This window comes from Malurus melanocephalus, unplaced genomic scaffold, assembly GCF_030028575.1.
Source record: "Malurus melanocephalus ecotype Western Australia unplaced genomic scaffold, MMel_1.1 scaffold_935, whole genome shotgun sequence".
NCBI lineage: Eukaryota > Metazoa > Chordata > Aves > Passeriformes > Maluridae > Malurus > Malurus melanocephalus.
Window position 1 is genome coordinate 27,476 of NW_026624167.1, and position 14,934 is coordinate 42,409.

Here is a 14,934-nt window from a genome sequence, read left to right on the forward strand (position 1 = left end):
TTTTTTTTACAATGAGATCTGGAATTGGCAGTTTGCCACAAAGCTGAAACCTGTCAGTGCACAGATGAGCTCCACCAAGCACTGCTGACGTATATTTTGTGTATGTTGACGTGGAAGAAGGGAGCTGCTCCTGTAAGATCTGACACAGGGARCKGCCCCTGATGTTTAACCACACCCAYTCCCAGCCCAGCACACCCAGACAGAAGCAGGATTATTTAACTCCAAATTAATCAAGCTGTTTAGGCAGAGGGATGTCCTCTGTTCTGCTGTCTCCTCCAGGGTCAAGGGGCAGGGTCACTTCAGACCACAGCAATTCCCTGCTCAACACCTCCCACTTCCCATTCACTGTCACTGAACAGGGTGGCCAAAACACCTCAGAACTGGTCAAACCTTTGACACTTTTGTGCCACTGTAACAAAAAATCATAGACAACCACACTTCCATGTCTGCAGCCATTCAGATGACTTGGGACCTTCACTGAGCACTTAACTCTAAGTGCCAGCTCCCTAAGGACCAAACTCAAAAGCTTCAAAGAAACCATGAAGACTTTCTAGGACAACTAACCATGGTGAATTCAGAGAGTACCTAGCACTGTTCAGGACAGATCACTCTGTGACTGGGGRAGGGTCTCCATCCCTTGGCAGCACYTCAGGCTGGCACTGAGGGCACCACCATGTAAGTCTCTTGAAGCCACCCGGGGGTCCAAAAGTCCCCTTCATCAGGGGATGCCCCAGGGGACACTGCTCCTTCTGGTACACCTTGGGGTGCAGCCCTTGGCCATGCAGTTTGTTGTGCAGCCACTCAGAGCTGAACYGAACAATGCAGTCCAGCAGATGCTCCAGATCTGAGAGAGCCAAGAGGGAGCCTGGTGTTAATGGRTGGATCCTGGCCAGGTACAAGATCTCATTCTTAATGATGTTCCCTGGAAACAGTCAGAAACAAGGAGACAAAAAGGATATTTCTAATCAAGCTGATGCAGGCTGCTGGCTCCAACCTGTGAATTTTGCCTCAAGGATCACAGCCAACAAAGCCATTCCCTCTGGCAGAGATGACATCCAAAGAGTAGACTTAGATCTGGGATTAGGCTGGAAGAGTTTCTCTTCCTTCTAYCCTTGAGGATGACCATGAATCCTCAGCTGGATCAACCAGAAGCTGTTAGACTAAAGAACAAATTGCCCAGACATGCACTTCTGCATCTGTAGACATCCCACCCACCTTCCTTCACTTATCCTTCTGCCACTATTCCCTGGAACTCACCCAGCCCTGAAAAATGTCTTTGGTCTAGGAGGGTGTAGCAGATGGGGTCGGGTGCACGGAGGGCACGCAGCGCCTGGCCACGGTGGAATTCCACAGACAGGATGTCAGAAGAAGGATCAGCCCTTGGAGAGGAGCACCACAGCATCCGGCAGTTGTAGAAAACAAGGAAACCTCCRCTCTCAAAGTGCAGAACCAGCCTGGGAGAAGAAGTTGGAGTCTCTCACCAGAAATATCTCTGAAACACCTGTTATACTCTGCAACTGGCCACTGTCTCAAGGCAAGGTGGCCTCTTTAATGGTTTCAGCCACAAAACTTGCTGGTGGAACCACACAACTTGTGGAGAGTCATTCTTCTGCTGTCCTATGTTCCCTGGATGACCAAGGCGCCAGCAGGAGGGTCTACAAATCAGGAAAATGGATACTAAAAATAGCACACAAAAATACTTTTATAGAAATAAAGTCATCCTTCAAAAATCACAGAATGGAATGGTTTGGCTTGGAAGAAAACCCAATGACCATCTTGTTCTACTCCCTGAAATGGGCAGGGACACCTTCTACCAATCCCAGGTTTCTCCAAGCCCCATCCAACCTGGCCTTGGACACTTCCAGGGATCCAGGGGCAGTCACAGCTTCTCTGGACAGCCTGTTTCCCCTTGCTCTGTACAAATCCAGTGGGACTTAGGACACAAAYTGTGTTTTCAATTCACTGCTGCCTTCAACAGCATCACTCCAGCCTGTGATTCCAGCTGTCCTAGACATCTGCTATTCATCCAGGGCTTTTTTAGAAACACACAATTTGGAGAATCTGGCATTTTTAGGGCATGATTCAGTCTGGCATCCTAAAACTTCTCTCTTTTAAATAAAAACCTTAACAGAGCTGGTACTATGATCCCTGGGCTGGCAGGCAATTGCATCCTACAATTCCACTGCAGAGTCCCCTGTTGAACATACCCCACATCCACTCATGCCATCTCTTGTGCTTTAGCAATTATCAGAGAAAATCAAGGCTCAGAGCATCCCCACACAAATTTTGTTTGGCAAAAAAAAAAGAGAAGAGGCAGACAGAAAGAAGATTCCATGAAATACCTGGGCGCAGGATCCTTCCAGTCTCCCCTTTTATTGGCTCTTCTTGCCCTTGAGAACTCATTAGCCCGGATGCTGCCGAACATGCCGAAATGGATGCGCAGCCAATTGCCCGGACCCTCTGCTCCATCTGGGACTTCAGATTGTGAGTGCTGGAGTTCYTGCAGCTCCTTATCCTGGGAATGTGGGGCACCAACCTGCCCTTGCCCTCCCTGGGCAGGACTATGTGCCCCACAAGCAGCCTCTGTTTGCAGCACTGTCCCTTCTGCAGTTGGTCTGAAGGGACCTCCAGCTGTCACAAATGCCAGGTACAAGTTCTTCCCATGAACCTGAGAAATGAGTGGGATGTGTTGATGATCCATAAAGGACCACAGAATTCTGGAAAGGCTTGGGTTAGAATGCACCTTAAAGTTCATCTCATTCCAACCCTATGGCCATAGGCAGTGACACCTTCCAGTGGAGCAGGTTGCTCAGGCCTCATTCAACCTGACTTTGAACACTTCCAGGGATAAAAAAACTGGCTGTTTCCATACAAGTGAAAATTTTCTACAGCCTCTATTAGAGGGCCCATCACCCCATCCTGAACACAGGATTCATCAGTATCCAAGCCATTCCCGTCAGAGCTGCACTCATCCTTTTTTTGCCTACCTGAAGCACGAGGTGTTAGATGCCACTTAACTCTGAATCCTTCCCAGGGGCTCCGATCAGACCCACCAGGATACACACTCGGGGTTTRAAATCTGTCACCATTGCTTCTGATTCACCTCCCTACTGTATGCACTTTGTGCTTCTCATTTTGCTCCCCACCTTTAATCAGAGATGAAGCTGCACCAGGGGTTTGGCCAGTCAGGTCCAAATCATCATCTGAGCAGTGTYGGGCCAGTGAAGCACCAGCACAACACCAAGTGTGACTTCTGACAAGTGCCCACAGCAGACACCTCAGCTTAGCCAGGTGAAACCCTCAGGGAAACATTCACAGGTTCTGCACCTCCTGTCACCCTGCTGCAGGACAATGGTGCCTTCCCTCAGACTTGCCATGGATCTGTAAATTCAACTTTAGCACAGCTCACCTGGGAGTCCTGGAGCCTCAGGGCATTCAGGTCATTCACATTGAGCTTCCGGCTGCTTCCCCCCACCTTGGTCACCACTTGTCCCACAAAAGGGGAGGTCAGCAGCTGGAACTGCCTCACTGATGGGCCCTCTGGCATCTCCAGCAGCTGTTGAAGAATTAGCAGGCCCTTCTCACACTGTGCCCTAGACTTGAAGGGAAGTTACAACTCAGAAATACACAAAACATTCTCCTCACCCACATTTTCCTCCTTAAGCCCCTGTGGCAAAGTCCATGAAGATAAATAGGTTTCTTTCAGGACCAGGGAGGTGTAAGAGTTCCCATCCTAGGGGAGATGTATAATTTAATCCAACACAGTCTGCTCTGATGGCAGTTTTCACCCTACAAGCAGGAATTTGGCCTGGGGAATCTCCCTGAATTTTTCCTRGGGTAGTGAAGGGTTTCCCTGYCCAGGTCAGGGRGGTTGAAARGTGATGATCTTTAAGGTCCCTTCAACTCATTGCATTCTGTGATTCTATGACGAGTGACCCATCTTTTTCCTGATACACCATGGGAAGTGCTGCTCTCATGGAAAGATCAGCCCTGGAATCAGAACTGGGTTAACCTTGCTTTCCCCACTGCTTTCCCCACTGACTGCAAAGGCAAGGAACCAGTTTGGGAGCATTCCGACTCTCTGCTAACAGCATCTGGGATCAGAAGGCTCTGCATGAGAAGGACATGAAGCAACACCATCCTGCAGCTCCCTCCAGGAAGTCACACCAATACTAAGGAGTTTTTGTGGCACAAAATCCCAGTCACTTGCAGTTCTTCTGAGGACTTCTGCAGGCTGTGGGTGTACAAGGAAGCAGGCTCCAGCGTAAGGAAAGCTCAGTTTGTCTTTCATCCCACAGTGCCAGTTCTTCTTGCAAGCTAATCCCAGAGATCAGCACTGACCAGAGGCTCAGCTTCAAGCTCCACAGTACAGGGCTCTGAGGTGCTTGGCACAGCTCTGAGGCAGCTTGATGTGAAAATCAACAGCAATCCTGGGGTCCCCCATCAAAAGAGCCATTCCCACCTCATGCCAGCATGTCAGCTTTTCCACTGACTCAGAGAGCTCAGCCCACTTTTGCACCAGCTCAGAGTGACTAAAACCAAAGCTTCTGGTGCCACATATGCTGCCACAGCAGGGGGACATCYTTGGCATGGCTGTGAGGATCAGCAGGGTATGGACAAACCCTCAAAAGGCAGGGCAGCATGGCTGTAAAGGCCTCCCTGTGCTGCAGCACAAACCAAATCCCTTTTGGGACAGCTCAAGAGAAAAATACACCAGAGAACATCAAATTAATTTTTTAGATCCAGGTAAAGATATCAGGTGATCATTAAAACTAGATTTACCAGGGGTAAAAGAGTGAGCTTTAGTCTTATGTCTTCAAGGGCATGTGATAGTTATTCAGCTCCAATTTCATCCCAAAAATCTGCATATTATGTTGATCAAGAGACAGCTAAAGAGCTGCTCCTGCTGCCAAAGGCATGAGCAGCAATTTGGATCCCTGGAAGCTGCTGGGCTCAGGTCATCCAAGGAGTATGCCCCGACTATCCAGGCACTGGCTTCATGTCAGGCAGCACCAACTGAGCCCCAGGACAGCTCATACAGCCCAGAACTCACATCCCAGTGAAGTTCATCATCTGCAGAGCTCTGACTGCTGCTGATTCAGTTCTCCACAGGCTCCTTGGAACTTCCATGGAACACTGGAAGTGCTGGGAGGCTCTGCAAGGTGTTAATGCTCACACCGCCCCAGCTGCAACATCTGACAGCAGAGTARCACTCCTCCTCAAGAGGGAAGATTGTGCTGTTCCCCAGGACATTAAAAGAGCCAGTATTTGCTGTCTTTGATGCTCTTCTCTCCATGTACCTCCTTACTTCACCTTTTTACTCCAGAGCCACCTCAGCCTCACCCAAAACACTCCGCCCTCCAAGGAGGAAGAGGAGGAAAATCATCCCCAGCCCTCAGCAGGGCATGACACCCATCACCCCAAGAACATGACCACCTAAGCAGGTACCTCTGCGGGTCTGGGGCAGGGAGCCGGGCCTCCAGGAGAAATCCTCCCCTGTATGGGCTCATTCCCAATCCTTGTGCCCAGAGAGAAACCCAGAATTCAGCAGAACAGAGCAAGGACAAGGCTYGTGCAGCTCACCCCAGCTCTGCCCACACCCCCACACTGTCATCCTCCACTCAGGGATTGCAAGAAGGCCCCCTGCGACCTCACACCCCTGGGCAAGGCTCCTGCAGAGATTTCAAGGCACAGCCCTGACCCTCCACGTGCAATCAGGGAAGGTGCAGAGCTCCCCATCTTCTCACACTCATCAATTTTGCAGCCATCCCAAAAAAACAGGCACTGAGTTCTCCCACTATTCTCACCCACATTTCCCCAGGGCAGTGAAGGCACTCAGTGCACTCCTCCCCAGCTCCCCCCCCCCCCCCCCCCCATTCTCACCCACATTTCCCCAGGGCAGTGAAGGCACTCAGTGCACTCCTCCCCAGCTCCACATTCCTGCATCCAGCTCTCAAGCCACTCTTCTCCCCAGACCCACCCCGTGCATCCATTTGGGGAGCAGGCTGGGCAGCCTTTCCCCCTACTTCATTGCCTCTCTTCTGCTCTTCCATAAATCCAGAGCCCTTCCTCCACCCCCAGCCACCTCCCACAACACTTCCACCCACCCTCAACAACAGCTCCTGCAGCCAAATACTCTCCCCATCTCCTTTTATAGGGGAGAAAGATCCTCCCTCTAAAATAGCAGGGCASCTCCCCAGTTGGCTGTTGGGGGAGGAATGGGCGGGTTTCAGGTGCTGCCCTCACTCACCCCACCTGTTGTACCKGTCTGTAGGAACTGGTTGGACTGGGAAGGAAGTTGGGCACTCTGGGAGGGTGATTGGCTGCTTAAAGGAGGGCTGTGCCCCTACAGAGGGTGGAGCTGCCTGAGCACAGCCTTTGCTGGCAACCTGATTTGGATTGGGGGTGTTCCTTGTGAGTTCAGCTGGAAGTGCTCAGGCTGAACTAAGCCTACTAAGTAAAATTTAGTGAGAAGACCAAAAAGGTGAACCATGATGGTTTTTAAGTGCCCTCATAGGGTTTTCTCCTCTCTGCCATGTTAGTGGTGTTACCAATATTGGGGCTTTTTCTTTTTAATATTGAAATCATAGTCACAGAATGGTTTGGGTTGGAAGGGACCTTARAGWTCATCCAGTTCTACTCCCCTGCCATGAGCAGGGACAGCTTCCACTATCCCAGGYTGCTCCAAGCCCTGTCCAGCCTGGCTTTGAGTTGCTCCATTGCTGGGACTGTCACCTCTGAGTTTGTCATCCTGCATTGGCCATCCCAGGTCCTACATATGGGAAAGGGTCCTGTGTGGCTCGGGTGGAGACACCGTTCAGTCTCCTGCACTGACTCATTGCTTGGAAGTCTCCAGGTCTAGGCAATTAATTTACCAAAGATTTTGTCTTTCATTTATAATCTAATATTTATCATATAGGAAATTTATATAGGACAAGGAGTAATGGGTRCAAGTTGAAGGAGGGGAAATTTAGATTAGATATTAGGAAGAAATTATTAACTTTGAGGGTGGTGAAACACTGGGGCAGGTTGGTCAGGGTAGTTGTGGATGCCCCATYMCTGGAAGTGTCAAAGGCCAGGCTGGATAAGACCTTGAGCAACCTGGGATAGTGGAAGGTGTCCCTSCCCATGGCAGRGGTTTGGGGTGCCRTAAGCTTTAAGGTCTCTTCCAWSCCCTTAASATTCTATGATTTGCAAAAGCTYTTCCACCATGAGGGTGAKCAGAYGCTGGAACAGGAAYCCAGAGATGTGGTAAGATTTCTGTCTTCAGGAGTAATCAAAACCTGACTGAACAGGGCTCTGAGAAATCTGCTTTCATCCCTTTTGAYTTAAAATTACCCTGAAATTCTATCACTGTGAGCTCCGTAGGACAGGACCCATTGCACCATTTCATATGTTTTCAATATTTCATCATTTATCCCCAGCCCTCTCCAAGAGACCCTCCAAGAGGGTAGACAGAGTCAAGCAGAAGCCTTCTGGTTTTATTATCATTATTTTATTTCCATTAGTTCTAAAGGTGTAGAAGTTACGTGGATTGGTAGCCATACTACTTCATAATAGATATTTTTTTACATCTTTAAATAATTACAGCTTGTTCAGTTGGTTGGTTTCCCTCTCCCCCTTACAAGTAAGTGTCTGTTTCCACGAGACCATCCCAGGTGACCTGAGAAGCTTCAAACTTTATACATGGGGAGGAAAAAAAAAAAAGGCAAAACAAAACACCACCCCTGACATAGTCACAGCTTTGGAGTTACAATGAGAGTTGTTGATTAGTTTTAAAGCTCCCTTGCAATATTCCTGAGCTCCTCCTGATTGCATCCTCTGCATCCAAGCCCATGAGATTGCAAGTGATTCATGGATCTGTTCTGATCAATTGACAAAGAATAACTGAAGTGAATCAAGATATTGCACTTCCACAAAGAGCAAAGACATTTAGAAGTGGTTAAATGACCTTTCTTGGCTCCCTGTTCTGGTTCTCATMTGCCCATCTCAACTTTGGTGGCCACTGAGCCATTGCCAAGGTYTGGTGCAAACCCTTCAGCATCAAAATTTTCATGATTAGGGATGATCTTGAGGAGAACAAATCCCACAAATGCATTTTTATGCATTTTTATACGTGCTGAGGTGTTTTGCAAGAGTGGGCCCTACCCTCTTCCTGTATTTGTAGGATCTGCTATAGACCTCACTAAGTTCTCCAGCAATAAAAGCAACAATAAAACCAATAATTACTTTGCCTTAATGGGTCTCTAATAACTGTATCTAATTCATTACCAAAACAGGCCCTAAATGCCTCCCCCATCATGGGCAGGAAAGCAGAGCTCAGGTGAAACCTGGAATTTTTGAAGTGGCCCCTCCTGCTGGAAGGAGCTGAGTGTCCTGAAAGTGGTGGCACTTTAATCCTCTTGTCCTGTGAGTGTCCCTTCATCTGTCACTTCTGGGGTTTGCCATCCTGCATTGGCCATCCCAGCTCCTACCTGGAAGAGGTGGCTCTGARTGATTCCTGGGCTTGGAGAAAACGTTCAACCTCCCACCATGACTCATTACATGGGGATCCCCAAGCCTGAGCAATTAATTTTCCAATGATTCTTGGAAAAACATTTCCAGCATGAGGGTGGTCCAGCACTGGAACAGGAACCCAGAGAGGCGGTGGGATTTCCATCCKTGGGAATATTCAAAAGTCACCTGAACAGAGCCCTGAGAAATCTGATCTCATCCCTCCTGATTTAAATTACTCTGCCATTTGATCATTAGAAGCTCTGAAGAAGGAGACCTATCAATAATGCTGTGTTTGTACSCCACCTGAAATGATGCTGCTGCATCTGAGATCAGTCTCTCACCATCTCGGTATGTGCATTGGCCAGAAAAAGAGAAATGCTCCTGGACCAACAGCAGCTCTACAACAATTTTGGATGATTGAAAAGAACCACAGAACCAGGTGTATAAGAAATTCTGCTTCTGGTGCAAAAGGGGGGATAAAAGAGCCAATTTCTACCCCTAAAGAACTGTCCTCTATCCCTACAATTCCTCTGAGTTCCCCTGAGGGGAAATCTGACGTTTCCCCTCAGAACTTCACCTTTCGAAAGCAGTTGTCTTGTTCTGTTACCAGGAACTTGTAAATGCTCCTCACTTTGTTTCAAGAATTATTTTTCAGGCTTTGAGGAAGGCTAAAAACCTGTTCATTAATCTCTATCAAAGGGRCATAAGGCAGTCTTATGTTCTGCAGGGATTTTTCCCTCTGGCATTTTAAGCAGAGTCATTTATGGCATCTCTGAGTGTGTTCTACAGGCAGGAGAAAAATTCCACTGGGGAATTTGGCTTTGAGGGGAGGAGGAGGAGCACAACAATAAGGGAAGGTGGGCAGAGCCACTGTGAGTCTCCAGATGGAAAGAGAAATGAGGGTTGTGGGTGGTTTGGATTTTAGCTCCTCTCCAGGAGGCTCCACTCCCTTTAGGGCTTTCCAGGGTAATTCTGGATATCTCAAAAGTTGGCATGAACCAAGTGGCATTTTGTGGTGCAGGCTACTGTGTTGTGGCCAGGAATTCACAGTCAGATCCCAGAAGAGCTCAACTGCCATTTACAAAGGGATTTACTTCAAAGAGGAGTTTGGCTAAAGACCTTCCTGCCAATGGAGAAACACCTTTGTGTTTTCATCTCAAATTAATATTTTTTTTCTGTGCTATTTCTGGCCTCTTCTCTGCAGCCTAGTGAGTCTGAACAGAATCACAGAATTTAATTTCTTTTTATTCATGTTTCATGAATATCTTTCCTCATCTGTAATTGGCACTAATGAGGCTAAACTCTGCATTAGCTCTGCGAGACAGAGTGGGAATTGGTGCAAACACCATCCAGCCGTTCCCATGGCATCATTGCCATGGTGTTTTCTCTAGGGAGTGTGGAGGCTCTGTCACYCCTCCAAAACCCTGCAAATCTGAACTGTGGAGAGCATGAGGAATATGGGAGGGTCCAGGACTCTCCAGTCATGACCAGTCCAGTTGAATCCTTCTCCTTAGAGAAGTTTCTACACCACCAGGAAAAGGGTGAGTTCCAACAAAGACAACACAATGCCATTCTTTTGCTTCAAACCTGTCCGTGGCTCTCCTCTTCACCAAGCCATGTGCCTTAGTGTTTGTGTGGAAAAGCACTCCTTGTGGGAATGCTGAACAGTGGGAGACAGAGGGTGGCACATTTGGGAGGGAAGCACAATTTCCCCCTAGAGATTTTTCACTTGTTATTTCTGTACTCAAGTTCTGGATGCAGGGAGGAAAAGAGASGAGCTGGGAAGGCAAGAAGGGTAACAGAGCTTGGGAGCAGACAGAAACAGGAGTGAAGAATCTTGCAGGATGAGGTCTCCCAGAAATTCTCTGCRTGGACAGGCAAAGCTGTCCTTCCTYGGAAATGTTGATGCAGCATCATGGGAAGCATCTGGTGAAGCAGTTGGACTGCCCAGGAGAGCTGTGGCATCTGCAGTCCTGGAGTTGGAGTTTGTKAAGCCAGAGACAGAGCAGCCAGGGCTGGGTTAGACAGGATCTAACCTGATCCCTTTGGGGGAAGAGAATGAGTCAGTGAGCTCTTAGCATCTCTTCCAACTCCATTTGCCAGATTCCCTGGTAGCTGAGAGCCTTATGGGCAAGCAAACAGATGAGTCTTGTTTAATGGAGTTGTGCTTCTCTTGCAGGCAAGCAAGTCTGTGCACATGCTTGGTAAAGAAAACAGCCCCTACCACCTCCAATAGGGGCTGAAACCACTGCCTKTTGCAAAAAGTGAAATCCTGAAGGGTTGGATGCAGGAAATGGTCATGAGCCAGCTGTTAGGGGGAAAGTGGGCACTCACAGYACAGCCAAAAATAAGTGACAGTCAGATTTCACCAGTGGCATCCAAACCAACATGAGAATAGGCAAATAATTAAATTATCTGTCTGAAAAGCAATGGCACAGCAGCGTTAGAAGAGCATCTTTCACTTGCTGTGCTCTTGAATCATCTCTAAGCCTGGCTTGTTGCTATCCATCAGAGAGAGCCCAGCCATTTCCTCCAGGATTTGATGACCAGCATAGGTCTCATCTACCTGCTTCCAGAAAGTTCCTTCTTCCAAAATCCCCCTTTGACTTTGGACAGACCTACTCCAGGCTCAGCCAACAACCTTTTGGAAACACAGTCCCATGATTTTGTRGTGATAAATAGAAAAGGAGTTACTATTAAATACGGACATTCATGAGCTTTCCAGACCATCTAGGAAAATGAAGAAAATGCTCTATGTGTGTGAGCAGAGGAGGAAGGGAAGGTGTCTCTTTTTTTCTCTGCCCTACATCATATCAAATCCACTAAAGCCACTAAGGAATCTCTAGTGAAGTCTGTTCAGCAAACTGTCCTGGAACTGGTTCCRTTTGGTGGAAGATCATGGAATTTGGGTCATGAGAAGTTGGTGGCATTTTCTTCTGYTCAGGAAAAGAACAGGTGGTGACAGAAGAAGTGTCTCTGTTCCACCATTGTCTGAGTCTTAAATGCCAGATATTGCTAAATAAAACTCAAGAACTGTGTCCATCTCTGTGTTTCTGGCTGTTTCATAGAAGGTAGTGACAATCAAATAGAGAGGCTCATTTAAAAAGGCTTCAAATCCTTGAGTTACTTTGAGATCTGAGTCTTCTCYGTTCATTTCATAAAAGCTTCCCTACACCTCGGATAAGTTCTCTTTACCTCTTTGCTGGAACATTTCACAAGGGGAGAGAAGGCAGAAGAGCAGGGGAGGTGGGAGACAACATTGACTTGATGATTATGTGACATCTTCTTCATCTCTCGAGCRGATCAGCCTGGAGTTCGTAGGGAARGGGCCAGGTTATGCAGTGATGATGTCCCCGTGGTTCTCAGCTAGCACCAGGCTGTTCCACGAGTCCTGTTTGGAACTGGTTTGGGGAGACTGGCTCATGGCTGTCTGGTAAGCCTGTGGGGAAAGCTTCAGAGCTGAGATGGCAGGGTGGATGGATGATCCATGCCCGGACATGGCAGAGACTGAGAATGCCTGTGGGARAAGGAGAATTCCATGAGCAGAACTTCAAACCTTAGAGGGCTGTGTGAATCCCTTCAGTGCTGGCTGGTGCTGTTGTAAAAATGTGTCTGGATTTGCTGCAGATGCAGCCTGTGTGAGATATTTTGGGCAGGCTCTTTCCTCCTCTCCCCTTTTCCTTCTAATTCAAGAAACACAGAATCATGGAATGATTTGGGTTTGAAGAAACCTTAAAGCTYATCTCGTTCCACTCCCTGCCATGGGCAKGGACACCTTCCACTACCCCAGGCTGCTTCAAGCCCTGTCCAACCTCACCTTGGACACTTCCAGAGATGGGACAGCCATGGCTTCTCCGAGGACAGGGCCTCACCACCCTCACAGGGAAGAACTTTTTCCCAAWATCCGATCTAAATCCTCTCTCAGTCAGTTTGAATCCATTTCCCCTTTTCCTGTCACTCCAGGCCCTTTTAAATGGTCTCTCTCCATCTTTCCTGCAGACTCCCTTCAGGTGCTTCCATATAAGTACCTAAGTAAAGGTATTTTCCATCCTATTTCCCTTTTTTTTTTTCCACTGCCAGCATCTCCCCTCTGTACCTGAGAAACAGGGCTGGGGTGCCCGTAGTGAGATGAGAGCCCAGGTTCTGTTTTGATGGGGCGCATTTCCTCGGTGGTCGTGGTGCTGCTGCTGCTGCTGCTGGTGGAGCTGGTGGTCGGGGTAAGACTCTCGCTGCTGGATGGGCCTGAGAGAAATCAGAGGGTAAAACAGGCTCTTTCCAAAGACCTTTCAGCACAGAGCTGTACCCACCCACCCAGAAATTAGTGTGGTAAAAATAAATTAAAAAAATAGTAGTAAGGATATTCAGGTATTTAGACATCCCCATTTTTTTGACAATCAGCCTGTTTTGTCACTGGATCTCTAAATCAGAGGCCACTGGGGTCAGAAACACACGTGCACACACAAATACACAAAATAAATTCATTCAACACTCACCTGCTGGTGCCTTTGTTTTGTTAAGGTTCTTAGGCTTGCGTTTCCTTGTCTGAATTCCCTCTTTTCTCATGGCTAAAGGCCTTGGAACCTGGGGATCCAAATAGAAAAGCAGATTGGTTTATGAAAGCCCCTAAGGTCCTCCTGAACATGACTCCAGTTGTAACTTATGGTTGAGCTGGTTTGATTGAAAGCAGCAACAGGATGGAGCCCAAATTCCCTGATCAAGAGAGACTCAAGATGTGCCTCCAAATGGGAACAGGAAGAAAGTTCACACCATAGTAAGGAACGTTTTAATGCCAGAAGGGATCAGCAGCTCATCTGATTGACTTTCCTGTTTAACTTGGAACAGAAACAACTGTCTGGCTTACACCTGCTTTTGGGAAAGGTACCAAACCTATGTGGGGAGACCTCCCTTAGGAGCTTTTCCCACTGAGGTGGTCAGAAAGACACCAGGATTTCTAGGAAGACTCTGAGATAGGCGAGACTTTCCCTCATCCACCCTATCTTACAGCTTTGACCTGACTCTCCTGAATGTTCTTTCATCTGCTCTCAAGCACTGGATGTCACTGAGAGCATCTTTAGTCAGGAAAGGAGGACCAAATAGTGTGTGAGAAATGCCCAGCATGCATCCCCCCTTGCAGCTATACCCATGACATAACCTTGAGGGGGGCTAAAACCCAAAAGGACAGCGGGAAAAACAGCTCTGGGAGAGCACAGAGGTGTGCAAAGAGCCCAGCCCCCAGCCTGMTGCCATGGACACYCTCCCAYYGYGAGGATTTACCCCRTGGAGCTTCATGTAGAGTCCGCAGGCRTTGCAGACRGGCTCCCCCTCGGCGTTCCTGCGCCAGAGCGTGGTGGTGGTCGTGTGGCAGTTGGCACAGGAGAGTCCAACACGGCGAGATGCCGACTGTGGGGRCAACAGAGAAAAGAAACACATCAGCCCTGCCTCACTGCCCTCATCTGCAGCGCCCCAGATCCCAACCAGCTCGCTCCTGCACACCTCAGGGTTCCCTCTCTTCTTGCCTTTCTTATTTCTCTGCTTTTTAAATCCTTTTGCAGTTTTCCCACTGCCTCTTTCTGCCCCTCTTGTCTTCCCAGTGACTCCAGGAGGTTCTCAGCTGGTCTGAAGCATCTCAGATGGTGCCAGAGACATGAAATAGAATAATAAAGATTGGAAAAAAAACTCCAAGATGATCACCGAGTCCAACCTGTAACTGGTCCTCACATGGTCACCTAGCCCAGAGCACTGAGTGCCATGTCCAGTCAATCCTTGGATGCCTCCAGGAATGGAGATACCACCACATCCCTGAGAAACGTATTCCAATGCCTGACCACTCTTTCCAGGATGAAATTCCTTCTGATGTCCAACCTGACCCTCCCCTGGCACAGCTTGAGGCTATTTTCTCTCCTCCTGTCCCTGTTCCCTGGAGCAGAGCCTGACCTCCCGGCTGCCCCCTCCTGTCAAGGAGTTGTGCAGAGCCACAAGGTCCCCCCTGAGCCTCCTTTTCTCCAGAACCCCCGATCTAAACCTGAACAGAGCCCCAATCTCCAGCAGGTGGCAGCTTAGAACCTYCCTGAATATTTATCACACCTGCACTAAGGTGTTTGGATCTCAGACCATCCTGCCTTTTCCAGCTCCCAAGCCCTTCACCTTCCAGGCATCGYGGCTATCCCAAGAAGATGTTATCAATGCCATAAATGTTACAAATTCCTTGCTGGCTTTGTGCTATGTTGCTGATGGAGCTCGAGGGGAAGATAAAAAAGGAGAAGCTTCCAGCAACATCTTCCTCAACTTGATAAAGAGGGATAATTAGTAGGAATTCTCACTAATGAATTAGTGCAGGGAGCAGACCTGAAATTCYCTTTCTGGGTGAACTGGTTTAGTCAGCCTCAAAAGGTTACAGCAGAAAGCAACAGCCTTGAAGCCATATAAAATACAAATTTT

The 14,934-nt window shown here is 48.3% G+C and overlaps 2 protein-coding genes across 3 annotated transcripts in view; both read right to left on the bottom strand.

Annotated features, from left to right (window-relative positions):
- Nucleotides 1-357: 357 nt before the first annotated feature.
- Nucleotides 358-5,620, bottom strand: NEIL2 (nei like DNA glycosylase 2). The gene is given in 8 exon segments (XM_057386210.1): nt 358-922; nt 1,258-1,454; nt 2,343-2,668; nt 3,410-3,593; nt 4,211-4,251; nt 4,254-4,334; nt 4,336-4,359; nt 4,361-5,620. Coding segments are annotated over 8 exon segments (1,401 nt in total). The 5' UTR covers nt 4,592-5,620; the 3' UTR covers nt 358-605.
- Nucleotides 5,621-7,484: 1,864 nt separating this feature from the next.
- The window catches only part of GATA4 (GATA binding protein 4), a 29,124-nt gene continuing 21,674 nt past the window's right edge, over nt 7,485-14,934 (bottom strand). For both annotated transcript variants that reach the window (XM_057386209.1, XM_057386208.1), the window contains exons 3-6: nt 13,771-13,896; nt 12,990-13,077; nt 12,593-12,738; nt 7,485-12,013 (exon numbers count right to left, since the gene is read on the bottom strand). In XM_057386209.1, the coding sequence (XP_057242192.1) occupies nt 11,831-12,013; nt 12,593-12,738; nt 12,990-13,077; nt 13,771-13,896 (543 nt within the window). In that variant the 3' untranslated portion in view covers nt 7,485-11,830. The remainder of the gene's footprint in view (nt 12,014-12,592; nt 12,739-12,989; nt 13,078-13,770; nt 13,897-14,934) is intronic.